This window comes from Trichosurus vulpecula, chromosome 3, assembly GCF_011100635.1.
Source record: "Trichosurus vulpecula isolate mTriVul1 chromosome 3, mTriVul1.pri, whole genome shotgun sequence".
NCBI classification, from domain to species: domain Eukaryota; kingdom Metazoa; phylum Chordata; class Mammalia; order Diprotodontia; family Phalangeridae; genus Trichosurus; species Trichosurus vulpecula.
The window spans coordinates 330991454-331005050 of NC_050575.1; the positions used below are offsets into that span (position 1 = coordinate 330991454).

At 39.2% G+C, this 13597-nt stretch overlaps 1 protein-coding gene across 4 annotated transcripts in view; it reads right to left on the reverse strand.

Moving 5' to 3' along the window:
- The window catches only part of VRK2 (VRK serine/threonine kinase 2), an 89870-nt gene that overhangs the window by 31866 nt on the left and 44407 nt on the right, over window positions 1–13597 (reverse strand). For all 4 annotated transcript variants that reach the window (XM_036751919.1, XM_036751922.1, XM_036751920.1 and 1 more), the window contains one exon: window positions 1005–1137. In XM_036751919.1, the coding sequence (XP_036607814.1) occupies window positions 1005–1137 (133 nt within the window). The remainder of the gene's footprint in view (window positions 1–1004; window positions 1138–13597) is intronic.

The window sequence follows — 13597 nt, forward strand, 5'->3', positions numbered from 1 at the left end:
GGTAACAAAATACCACTTCAATAGAGTTAGTATATTTGAAAAGATTTTTTAAAAAAATAAAACTTTACAAAGACAATATTTTTTGCAAGCCAAAGTTTTTCAATAATTGCCATTTTTTCCACTAGCATAACATTCGAATTGACTTTTTGTCTTGCTGACATAGCAACTAAGAAAGTTGTGTTGCATTGACCACATTGATTGTGAACAAGGCAGCCATCAGTGGAACTTGGCGCCATATATTTTCAATATTGACCTCCCACTCCCTTTTCCATGGCTCTATGGGTCTGCTATTGGATTTGGACTGCAGTGTAATAAACAGCTAAGGTTTAATTAATGGTAAATGAATACAAGACATAGGTTATGACTTTAACTAATTAGGGAATTGTTGAATTAAGTCTGCCTTGGAATGCAAGGCAGTACAATCAATATCCAATAAAAGGACTATGTATGTAATTTACCTGCAAATGTGTTTCCGATACCATCAAAGTGAGTTTAAATAAGTAAGATATATGAAAGGCAACTGGAACAGATTTTCAAAAGTTAACACTTTCTAGTTTTGGAAAAAGGTTGGGCATTTCCCCCCTCCCACTGAGAAATGATATCTTCAAATACTCTGATGTGGAGATTATCAAAAAAATGGGAACAGTTCTATACACATTCACTTTTTTACAATGTCTGTAAAATTCCTGATAGCATAGAAAAGACAAAATTCCTGCTCTGTAGGTTTACTAGTACAAGTCAATGAATTCCTAGCCAAACTGTTCATGAAGTTTTGCTTGGTATGCACAGCTCTAGCCCCTTCTCACTTACATAAGCAAAAGTTATCACAGTCTCTAGCTCTTTCCACTGTCAGAAGTGATATTCGCTGCAATAACAGTAGCTCACACCTTCTAATACAATCTCACCAATGCTCAAAATCTTGCCCCTCTTGAAATGGACTATGCAGCCTGATTACTCATTCTGTAATCACACTACTGAAATAAAATAATAAAAAAGAAACCTACCTACTCCCTTGTGGGCATCTAAGCTGGTAAACTCTACTGTCCCATTATGGCCCTTTCTAGGATTTTCCTGATACTGTTTGTGGTTCCCATTGGGACAATATCTGTAGGAAAGTCCATAATCTGCAAGATAAACCTGGAAGACATGAACAGACAAATGAATAATGCTTTCGTCCTCTGAAAGTATAACCTTTATAATTAAGTCTTAAGAAACTGATAGGTTAAAGACAGCCTTAGATCTCCATTTTATTAAACCAAATGGTGCCTTAGGATAAAATACATACAACTGGGGGCTATAACAACTAACCTCCCCATTTAAATCCTTCCTTCACCGTAGTCATATCTTATTTCTGGGCTGAGTTAGATTCTTTTGCTTTTTTATTTTGTTCCTAAGCTCTTTTCCCTCCAGGTGGGCATCCAGACATCATAAAATGCAATGTTGTCTTTTATCTGTCCTCATACTGAAGACCCATGTCTCTCCCCAGACTCCCTCCCCGCAACACATACATGTGACAAAAAGTTGGGGGGGTAGACTGCAAAGGTTTTTTTTGGTAAACTTAAACATAATGTTATATGAGTTCCTATTAACAAGAAACATAAAAACAGTGGACAAACTGTAAAAGGCAATGACTTTTCAAAAAACACCATTAAGCTGTCTATGGGTAAGAATGGAACATCAATGCGGGACTTCTGGCCTTGCAGACCAATCTATATCATCACTGTTACCTTTGCAAGTAAGTCAGAATTGCAAGCAGGATCTCCAAACAGAATATAGATTGTTAGAAGTCAGAAAGCAATCCAAGTGAATTTTTCTCAGATTACGTTAGAGGAAGAAAAAAAGGAGTTGGTGTTAGAGCTACAGCATCACTGAATGAAGAGCTGTTTTGACTAGACAATTATTCTGACCCATGGTCAGAAAATGGTATTTTCCAAGGCACGTATGTGAAGGCTGCCCAAGAAAAAAAAGAAACCAATCAACTTGTTTTTTTCCTCCCTTAAATGCTACATTACTATTTCTTTAAGTTTTAGTGGTGGAATTGAAGTTTAATGAGGCGGCTGCCTGAGGACAGAATTAAGGCAGTGGAACCTGCATTTTACAATTAATATCTATAGAAAGAAAACATAGTTTTCTTACTTTAATTTTAATCGAGCTATGAAAAAACTAACATTATATTAGGAGAAATTTTCATCTACGAAGAAAACGAGTAGTCCATTAGCATGCTTAGTTAGCTAGCTAGGATACAACAGAAAATGAGGTTGGAGTTTCTTTTATTTTTCAGGCTAATACTATTCTGTATTGAGGTCCTGGAAATCATTGTTCTCTCTGCCCCAAGGAAATATAAACTATTGGAATAGTCAGTCACTTGAATGAGTTGTTTCTGTTGTGTGATTATTTATTTCCAAGACTGAAGAATCCCTCAAAAGTTTGTGGCCAAAAAAGGCTGTGGAGCCACATTCTCTACATGGAAACACCACCATCTTAGAAGAGTTAAAGGTACAAATAATTCAAAGGACAATGGAAAGAGCCATGATGAAGACAGCATGTCACCAACAATGAGAAGTGACCTAAAAGGCATCACTGGGGACATGATAAGAAAAGGAGGTAAGCTGGTCATGAAATAAAAATGAGAGATAACAGATGGATAGTCATCTGTGGTCTGATTGTAATGGTACCCATAAGATACAGTAAGGAGAGGAAAGCCTAAATGTCACCCGATAGATCCTCTATGGAGAACAAATGGTAAAATATAGAAAGGAATTACACAGAATAAGAAAGAGCAGGAGGGTTACAATTATCAGGGTGGGTGTTAAAGGAGTACATACATTGACGAAATCATGATTTTAGCAAAGTACCAAAGAGCACTCTACTAGGCACTCTTAACAGTACAGATGTACATTTCTTTGCACAACTGAACAAATATCTTCTGAAAGTATTACCTTTATAATTAAATCCTAGTTAGTTTACCCTCATTAAAAGCAGTTATATGAAAATATGCATACTTCTCTTTTAAAAGAATCCTCTGTTTAAAAGCATTTGAATTATTAACCACTCAAGAAAAATGAAAAGCAACAGATGCTCTGTCCTTAAGGAGCTTACAATCTGATAGGGGGAATAAAATGTTTACAATCAAGGAGGACACCAGGTAGAATGTCATGAAGGCAAAGCAAAGGCCTAGAGAAAAGTACTCTAACTAATCTGGGGGAGCATTAACTTTCAGCTTGGGATGAGGGGGGAAGGGAAGCTCAAGAACATCTTAATGGAAGAGATAAACTCCTTACCTGGGAAAGGAAGAGGACTTCAATAAGCAGGTATGTGGGATTAATCAATCAAACATTTTACCAACATCTCAACTGATCCTCACAACAACAAGGAGAAACAGGTATCATCGCTCCCATTTTACAGATGAAAGAGGAAGAGGAGAAGAGACTAAGCATCTATGCGCACTTGCCATGCACTACGCAAGGCACTTAAAAATATCTCATTTATTGAGGAAACTGCGTTAACAAGGGTTTAAATTAAGATAAAGGAAATATAATTGGAAAGGAAGTGATGGCTATAAGATTTTACTAAGGTAGATGAGGAGACTGAGGCAAACAGAGGTTAAGTAACTTGTCCAGGGTCACACAGCCAATAAATGTCTCAGGCTGGATCTAAACTCAAGTCTAACTGACTGCAGGTAGTGCTCTATCTGCCGTACCACTTAGCTCAACCGGTATTTACGAAGAGCATCCCGTGACCCAGGCACTGCTAAATGCTGGGGATACAAATATAAAGAACGAAACAAATCATGTTCTCGAGGCGCTTACATTCTAATGGGGAAGAAAACATGTATATAAATATAGAAAGAATAGATATAAAAAATAGAGAGAGAGATGATCAAATACAAGTGAATCTGGGAGGGTAAGCACTAGCAGTTGAGTATCAGTATGTGCTTCATGGAGAATATGGAGCTTAAATAGTGACTTGAAAGCATTTAGGCATCCATGGAGACAGAGGTGAGGTGGGCATGGAGTGCAGGCTTAGGGGTCAGCCAACGCACAAGCATGGACACAGGTCATGGGCTGCTTTCTGTGAGGAACAGAAAAGATGCCAGTTTTGCTACAGTCAAGAGTACAGGATAAGGACAGGATAAGTAATGATAAATAATGGGGCTGGAAAGCTAGATTGAGACAGGGTTATAAAGGACTTTAAAAGCTAAACAGAACCTTGGGGAACCCTAGCAGTTAGGGAGCAGAATATGAATGATAACCTGCAAAAGAGATTGAGGAGGGGTGAGGCAGTACCCAGTGAGGAGAGAGCATCAAGAGAGGAGAGAGAGGATGGTCTTCTGTACGAAGAAATATGGCAGAAAGATGAGGACATATGACAAGACCATCAGATGTGGCAAGACAGGAATGGCCCAAGTGAATTCTTAGTGGGAGAATGCATGTTACCTGATATGTGGTATGTGCCCCAAAAGAATGTGAACTCATGGAAGACAAAGATATTTTTGGTTTTGTCTTTGTATCTTTGGTACCTACCATAGCACAAGGCACATGGTAAGTGCTTAATAAATGCTTATTTGTCTGAACAGGAGGAGAGTGGGAGAAAGCTTGAAAAGACAGATTGGAGTCTGACCGTAAAGGCCAATAAATGCTACTGTAAGGAGCTTCTCATCTGACCTACAAGCAATAGGGAGCCACCGAAGTATTTTGAGCAGCAGATGGTATATTTAGATCTGTAGAAATAGACTAGAAAAACAGATAGGAGACAATTACAACATCCCAGGAAAAAGTTAATGAGGATTTAAATTAAAGTAGAGACAGTATAATTGGAAAGGAGATGATGGATACAAGATTTTACCATGGTGGAATCAATACATCTTAGCATCTAATTCAACAGGGGGGTGAAGGAAAAGGAAGAGTCCTAGAAAACATGTAAGTTTTGAGCTTTGGTGACTCGGAGGAGCAACAGGAAAGGTGACAGCATTTACAGATTTTTCATTTTTTGTTGCTGTTTTTCAGGGCAGGGAGGTGAGGGCTGATGTTAAGTTCAGTTTTTAGACATACCAAGTTTGCAGTTCCAGCAGAATGAAGTGCTGAGTGAAGATGCCCAACAGGCTAATAAGAATAATTTAAACTATGGAAGCGGATACAATTGCCAAGGGTAAAGAAAAAAGACAAAAACGGACCTTTAGGGGACACCCTCACAGAAGGGCATACGAAGAAGAACATGTAGGAACAATTAGAGGCATGGATGAAAACTAGGGGAGAACATGCCACAGGAACCAAGTGAGGAGGTGTTTAAAGAAGGAAAAGTCAATTATACCGAAGCCTAAAAAGAAAGGTCATGAAGCAATCAATCAACATGCACTAATTAAGCACCTACCTGTCAGACCAGGTGCTAAGCACTGGGAGCTGGGGAGCAAAAGTCCCTGCTTACATTCTAATGGTATAGAGCCATACTGCAGAGGGTTGAGGATTAGGGTGGTAGTCGAGGGAACTAGTTTAAATTACATTTTAGAACATTAGGAGTGAAGTGCAGCAGAGACATAGACTGAGAAATAGATGGCCATGGGAAGTTTTTGGTTTTTTTTTTAAGTCTGTTTTTAGGACAGAGAAAGACCTAAGCCTGTTTATATGCACCAGAAATGGAGACAGTGGGAGGTAAGATTATAGATCTGCCTAGAGCCTTCTTTTCTCTCTCTCTAAACTGTCCTCTGCTAATCTTATTGGCTTCCATAGGTCAAATTACTTCACTTACAAAGATACCTCCCCAGTCTACACGTCTAGCCTTCACTTCTCTCTTGAAATCCTTTCTTTCCACAAACGTCAATGCTTCCCTACTGCTGTGTTCCTCCCAAACATCCTCCAACTCATTTGCCATTACATAAAGTCTTCTGGATAAATTAAACTAGAGCTGAAGCTTTTTTAGTAGGATTGCAAATAAACTGTATAATTAGAGAATGTTACAACTCAAAATATTAAAGAGCATTTGATCATCTAACCCCCCAATCATGGGAACTGAAGCAAGGACACAGAGCTAGTTACAGAAACCAAATTGGAACACAGGTTTCTTTTATTCCTATTTCAGCCCTCTTTACACTTGATAGAATCATGGAATCTTAATATCAGATGCAACCTCAGTGACCATCTAATCTAGTGTTTAAGGTTTGCAAAGCACTGTAATATGTTTTCTCACTGGAGCCTCAGAACAGGGTAGCTGTTATTAACATATCCAGCAGGGTGACTGGGGGGAAGTGGATACAGTGGCAGGTCTGAAGTCAGTAAGCCTTCTCTTCCTGAGTTTAAATCTGGCCTCAGACACTAGCTGTGTGACCCTGGACAAATCCCATAACCCTAATTGCCTCAGTTTCCTCATCTGTAAAATGAGCTAGAGAAAGAAAAGGCAAATCATTTCAGTGTCTTTGCCAGGAAAACCCCGAAGGAATCACAAAGAGTCAGAGACAACTGAAAAACAACTAAACAACAGCATTAATGTCCCCATTTTACACTTGAGGAACCTGAGGCAGAGATCAGGTGACTTGCCTAGAAGTCACACTGCTAATAAGTACTTGTGGCAGGATGTGAATTCAGATCTGCCTGACTCCAAGTAGCTGCCTCATACTCACACCTGAACAAGTATCCCCTAAAACATATCCAACAAATGGTCTTTCAGTTTTTGCTTGAAGAACTCTACTAAGGAGGATCCCACTCACTTAAAATAATCCAATGCATTTTGGGATGGTGCCAACTTTAAATCTGTTTCTCTGCTATTTCTACCGATTCATCCTAGTTCTGCACCTGGAGCCAAGGTTTGTCTGAGACTTAACATATTCCATTAGAAGTGGACCAAACATCCTTAAATCTGTTTTATGAACTGCCAAGACCAAAAAAAAAATCTATCATCTAATGAGCTTCTCTACATAGAGATGCCTCAACTGTCCCTGGGATGGAACTTCAAAGTCTTTCAAGCATGGTAGAATCTGACAAAGGCACGTTCTACTACCATAGCCTTTGAGATTCCAGGAAAGAAACTCTGCCATCGAAAATACGGAATCACATTTCGGGGTTGGCAGCAACCTCACCAGCCATCTAGTCTAACCTATACATACCCCAAAACAATCCCCATTGTCACATAGCTAGTAAGTGGTCATCCAGTCTCTGCATGAAGAATGAGGGGGAACCTACGGCTGTCTGAAGTAGCTCCTTCCATTTTTGGAAAGTTCTGTTAAGAAGATGCTTCCTTTATCAATCCTAAATTTTCCTTTTTGCAGCTTCAACCCATCAGTCCTGATTTTGCCCTTTGCAGCCAACAATACAAGTTCGATTCCACATGATAGCTCTTCAGACCCTTGAAGAGATCATCCCTTCCCGCCCCCCCGCCCCATTCCCTGGCCCACCGCCTTCCAAGTCTTCTCTTGCGTAACATTCCTGGTTCCTTCAAACTGATCCTCATATCGTTCATCATCACAGTTGCCTTCCTGTGGATTCTCTTCACTTTAATTATCAATGTTTTTCCTAAAATGTGGATGCCTGGAATCAAACATCATAATGTTGATATGGTCTGACCCAGAGGTAGGATTAACTGTAGCTTCCTTATTCCTAGAAACCATGCCTCCTTGTAATGACCCCAAGATGGCACTGGCTTTTTTACCTATTATATAATGCTCTTGATTCTTACTGACTTACCCCACCATTAGCTCTTTTTCAGAAAAATTAACCCCAATTAACCCCAACAATGCCTTCCTTTTCTTATACTTGTGAAATTGAGTTTTAAACCAAAGTATATGACTTGAAATTTATCCCTAATAAATTTCATTATATTGAGTTCAACTCGATGTTCTATCCTGTCCAGATGATTTTGGATACTGACTGTCATCAGTGTGTCAGCTATCCCTCCTGGCTTTATGTGATCTACAGATTTTGTAAGCAGCTCATCTATGATTTTATCTAAGGCACTGATAAAACTGTTAAAACAGATGCCCTGGAGCACTCAGTGGAGCCCTTCTTCCCACCTTTCACCAGTTCAGAATCTAATTGTATGACAACCTATGCCACATCTTCTTCTCTCTCACAATAATAGCATGAAATACTTGAATCACTTTGCTAAAATATAGATAAACTATATGTAAAAGATCACCTTGTTCTACCCACTCAGTAACCCAAAAAAATAGCTTAATTAGGCATCGCATGACCAGTTCTTGATGAAACCACACTGGCTCTCTGACCAAACATAACTTTTCTAAATTTTTCACAAACCATTCACTCAATAATCTGTTCTAGAATTGTGCCAGCAATTGAGGCCAAGCTCACTTGCCAATAATTTGAAAACTCTTCCCTTAAAGAAAAAAAAACCCTTTCTCCAGTACTACTGTACATCACCCAATCTCCTCTTTCTCTCTCAGGTATTATTGACAGTATCCCAGCAATCACATCCATCTGTCCATTCCAGGGGGGGAGTTCCCCAGGCCAGCTGATTTGAATTTATGGGGTGGGAGGAGGGGAAATTAAATCCTCTTCCATTTGTATTGTGTATCAGTGCTCTACTAACCATTATGTTTCTACCCTTTCCACAAATCATTCTCATTGGCAAAGAAAACAGAAGGAAAATAAGGTTTGAGCAGGACTGCTCCATTCTATGTTGTCAGTCATCAGCATCCCATGTAACCCAAATAGCAGTCCTATCATCCTATCAGATGATTTTTTTTCCTTTTTCCTAGTATAGCTAAACACAACAACAACCACATCCACCCTTTTTGTAGTCCTTAGCCTTCCTCTCAAGCATTGGCTCATTCCAAGCTATGGCACCCACTCCTGACACTAGTTTTACAGTGTAGTGTCAGGCTTTTGTATTCATCCCCTTTTACTTTTTTGCTCCATCTTCTATACATAGCTTCAGAAAAAAACCTAAATTCTTTAGTGAATTCTCTGTGCATCCAAATTGGTCTTTTCTGCTTTTCTTACATAGTTGGAATCTTTTCTTCCTGTGTTTTTAGAATTTCTTCAATAGGATTTTATACCAAAAGGTCCCTATTTTGGGACAGGAGGTCTACAAGAGGGAAGGCAGGTATCTGAACCTATGTGTAGTTAAAGGCAAGTATTAAAAGAATAAAGGTGAAAATCCTGTGAAAATTGTTTAAGTAAATATTACTTAGGCAGCAGCTCCCTCCCTGAGGAGGGAACTGAAGTTGTATCCATGTTGCTCTTCGTCTTTACTTATCTGTTTTTTAAAATTATTTGAATATTTTTGCATTTATCGGTTTATCATTTATTGGAAGGTTTGCCTAAAAATCCTTTATAAGTATTTGTATAAATATGTAGACACACTCACATATACACATTCAAGAGTCAGCTTGGCATAGTGGATAGAGGGCCACTTTTGTCAGGAAGGCCTGAGCTCAAGTCTTGCTTCTGACATAAAAGCTGAGCAACCCTGAGTAAATCATTTTACTTGTAAGTGGCCCCACTCACCTCCTGAAGACTCTGAGTTAATTATCTGTACTGATAAAGTTTCCAAAAAGAGAGCTCCTCCACTGATGAAATCATAGATCCAGTGAGTCAACCAGGCAACCAGCATTTAGTAAGCATTTACACACCACACACATACATATGTACACACATCCACAAATTCATATCTATATATACATAATTTTACCCTCATGAAATCACTGAGAAATAGAAAAGGCATATATTATTATCACACTCTGGGTGTTAGTATTACCCACGAGTGTTCCACTTCCTTTAACAAAATCTCTTATACTCCTCTATCAGACCATTACCAACTATAATTCCATCTCTATATATACCTCATCCCTCTCCAAAGCTACGGTACTCTAAACCAAACTTTGAGACCTATAATCCCCTCCAACCCTCAGGCATTACCCCCTGTTCTGATTTTACCTTCCTCCCTTTCTAATCTCCATCTTATATTTAACCAATTCAATTCTACACTATTCTTTACTCTGGAAGCCCTTATCAATAGCAGGTGAAAACAGGCAGCAATAATTTCCCAAAAGAAGTAGTGTAAAGGATGTTACCTGAGAGAGATTTGAAGAAAAAAAGACAGTAAACCAGCCATGTGTTGAGAATGAGGGATAAAGCAATAGATGGAATTCATGTTCCACTAATATCAAATGATAGCAAGAAAACTAGTCATGAGTGGGTGGGCCACATAAAAGATTTACAGAAGGGCATGTGCAAAGTTTTCAGTAAAGCATCTCATATCATTCTTATGAAAAATATGGAGAGACTGTGGATTAGAATATCATACAATTGGAGCTGAAATTAGTTGCAAGGTCAGGCTCAAGGAGCAGTCATTATTACTAGCCTTCTTGAATGGGTTACAATCGGGATCATGCAATAATTTAATAAACATCTATTAGGCACCTACTGTATGGAGGGTCGGTGCATGACTTTTTGTTAACAGATGACTGTGCACTCAACACAGACTCTGAGGCTGAAATGTGACAAAATATGGATGGATTCTCTGCTGCTTGTGCTAATTTTGGCCTAACAATTAACACCAAGAAAACACAGGGTTCTCCACCAGCCAGCACTACACCATCTATCTATGGAACCATTGGTTATAGCAAATGGAGACATTCTGAATACTGTGGATTAGTTCACTTACCCTGGAGGTGTACTTTCAAAGGATGTACACATAGATGATGAGGTTGATGCACACATTGACAGAGCTAGTTCAGTGTTTGGAGGCTCCAAAGGAAAGTATGGGTGAGAAGAGGTATAAGCTGCCTTCCAAACTGAAGGTCTACAGAACTGTTGTGCTCACCTCATTGTTGTATGCCTGTGAAACCTGGAGAGTATACCAGTGCCATGCCAGGAAACTGAATCACTTCCATTTTAAATGTCTTACGAAGATTCTGAAGCTCATCTGGTCCTACTGAGGTCCTTTCTTGAGCTGAACTACCAAGAACACACTGAAGAGAGCACAACTCTGATGGGGTGGCCATGTTGTTCAAATATCAAGTGTACATTTGCCTAAAAGGCTATTTTTATGGAGAATTCATGCAAGGCTCACATGGAGGTCTGAAGAAGTGATACAAGGACACTCTCAACGACTCTCTGAAGAATTCTGGAATTGACTGTAAGACAGAGGAGACACTGGCATAGGACCATCTAGCATAGCATGCCCACACCAAAGAAGGCACTATGCTTTATGAGCAAAGCAGAATTGCAGTAGCTCAAAAGAAATGTGAGATACACAAACTTAGAGACGTCTCCTGTCCAAATGTTCACATGGACTATCTGAGCCTGACCTGGGATAGAGCCTTCCAAGCTTATGCTGGTCTAATTAGCCACAGTTGGACACACTGTACTTTGACCCCAATATAGTGATGTCATTTGGGTCCTCTTCAAGAATGAAGGACAAGAACCAACCAATGAGCCAGGTACTGCACTCAGTTGTTTGGGATACAAAAAGAGGCAAAAGGGAGTTCTTGCCCTCATGGAGTCTAAACAAATATATATAAAGCTAGATATATACAGAATAAATAGGAAATAATTAATGGAGGGAAAGTATTGGAATTAAGAGGTGTTGGGAAGGCTTTCTTTAGGAGGTAGGATTTTAGTGGAGACTTTAAGGAAGTCTAATCTGTCCTCCTCATCCGTCACTTAACTCTAGTCTTCACTTGGTACAGAGTCATATGCTGATAGTAATTGGCCATGGAACCACTGAGGAAGGACCGCAGTACTTTAAAGTTTGATGCAATTGCCACAATATTATCCCCAAATAGGCACATCTAGAAAATTCACCCACTGAGATTCATGGAATCCTTCTTCCATTTGTACTGTGAGCTGGACATCAGTGATGACAATGGTCAATATTTTGGTGACCACATGACACCCTGCTACATGCCTCACTTGATATTTATCATGAGAGGTTTATTACACAAAAACATTTCTGGTTACAACTCTCAAACATTCTCTGAGGAAAACGAAAAGGCAATAGACATAAATGATCCAAGTATAAAGAATACAAGACCTCACTTAGTCTACTCTTTATTGGTTACAAAAAAGCATTTGACTCAGTAGAGCAAAATGCAGCCTTAAAAATTCTCCACCAAGGTGTCACCCATGCACATGGTAAGATACTATCAGCTGATGTCTGATCTTAATCCAGAATTTTTTTCTACAGTCAAATCCTCTTAATTAGCACACCCTGCTAGAAACAGAAGTGTGCCAGTTAAGCTCTCATCCTGATTATCAGAGACTGATGGGAATTGGGCTGGTGGAAGAGATATTCACTATTCATGAATCTCTTTTAAAACGGGCAATTTAGAAAACACTTAAAAAACTTTAGAAAGGGAAGATCATCTTATTCAGCAACTCCAGTGGTTTTCATTAAAAAGCTAACGTTTATCTTGTTACAATAATTATCTTATTGGAGTAGGTCATAATATTTTCCTATTCCTTCATTGAGACACTGCAATATGAAAATCATCACAATAAACTAAATGCTAACTTATTAATGAAAATCACTATACAGCAGAAAGGGAATGAAGCATGGAATGAATAAGCAGCAAGTTTATGTTCCCAAAAGTCATTCACACCTGTTAACTGCTATGTATACTCTCATGGATACACCAGATTTATCTTCTTAACTCGTGCTATTCTAGTCATTACTAAACAGTATTCTCAGAATTTACTTACTGCTCCAACTGGCTGGCCAATGATCAAAGTAGCATAAATGGAAAGGAAGTGTACTTTCTTCCCCAAATCACTGGTCAAAGTAAGTGCATCATGAGGGGTTAACTTGCTCTTCAACTTCAGCTTTTGTTCGTATGACCAAAAAGGTAGAGCATTTTGTTGTTGTTAAACAACTTAGTTATCTTTCAACAAATTGCAGTAAATCCAGAATACTTGTTTACTACAAAGGTGGCATGTTCAAATACCAACGAAGGTTGTTTTTTCTGTATTTGTCTTCTGATCTCATAATCCACTATTCTATTTATAACATCTTTCATACACATCCCTTTCTCTATCCTGATGCAGCCACCACTCTGCTGTAGACCCTTGTTAGCTCATGCCTGCACTATTGCAAGAGGCTGTTGGTTGTTGCTCTCCCTCTCCCCATTCTAGTCCATACTCCACTTAGCTGTCAAACTGATCTTCCTAAGGTGCAGGTCTGATCACATCACTCCCAACCTTGCACCATTTAATGAATCAGCGGCTCCCTATTGCCTCCAGGATCAAATACAAAATCCTCTGTTTGGCTTTAAAGCCCTTCATAACCCAACCCCTTTCTACCTTTCTATCTTACAAGCTTATCACTTTTTGCTCCACACCACCCCTTCCCATTTAGTCTATGACCCAATGACACTGCTGCTTCGTGCTTCATCTCCTACCTCCAGACATTTTCACTGACTGTCCCTCATACCTGGAATTCTCTCCCTCTTCATCTCCAAATCATGGTTCCTTCACATATCTTATGTGTACATAGTTGTTTACATGTTGTTTCCCTCATTAGGTGGGGAGCTCCTTGAATCCCCAGTGCATGGTTCCTATGCACACAGTAGGCACTTAATCTTTGTTGACTTGATATCTGATTCACTGAGAATTAGGACCTAAAAAACAAACACACGAACACACACACA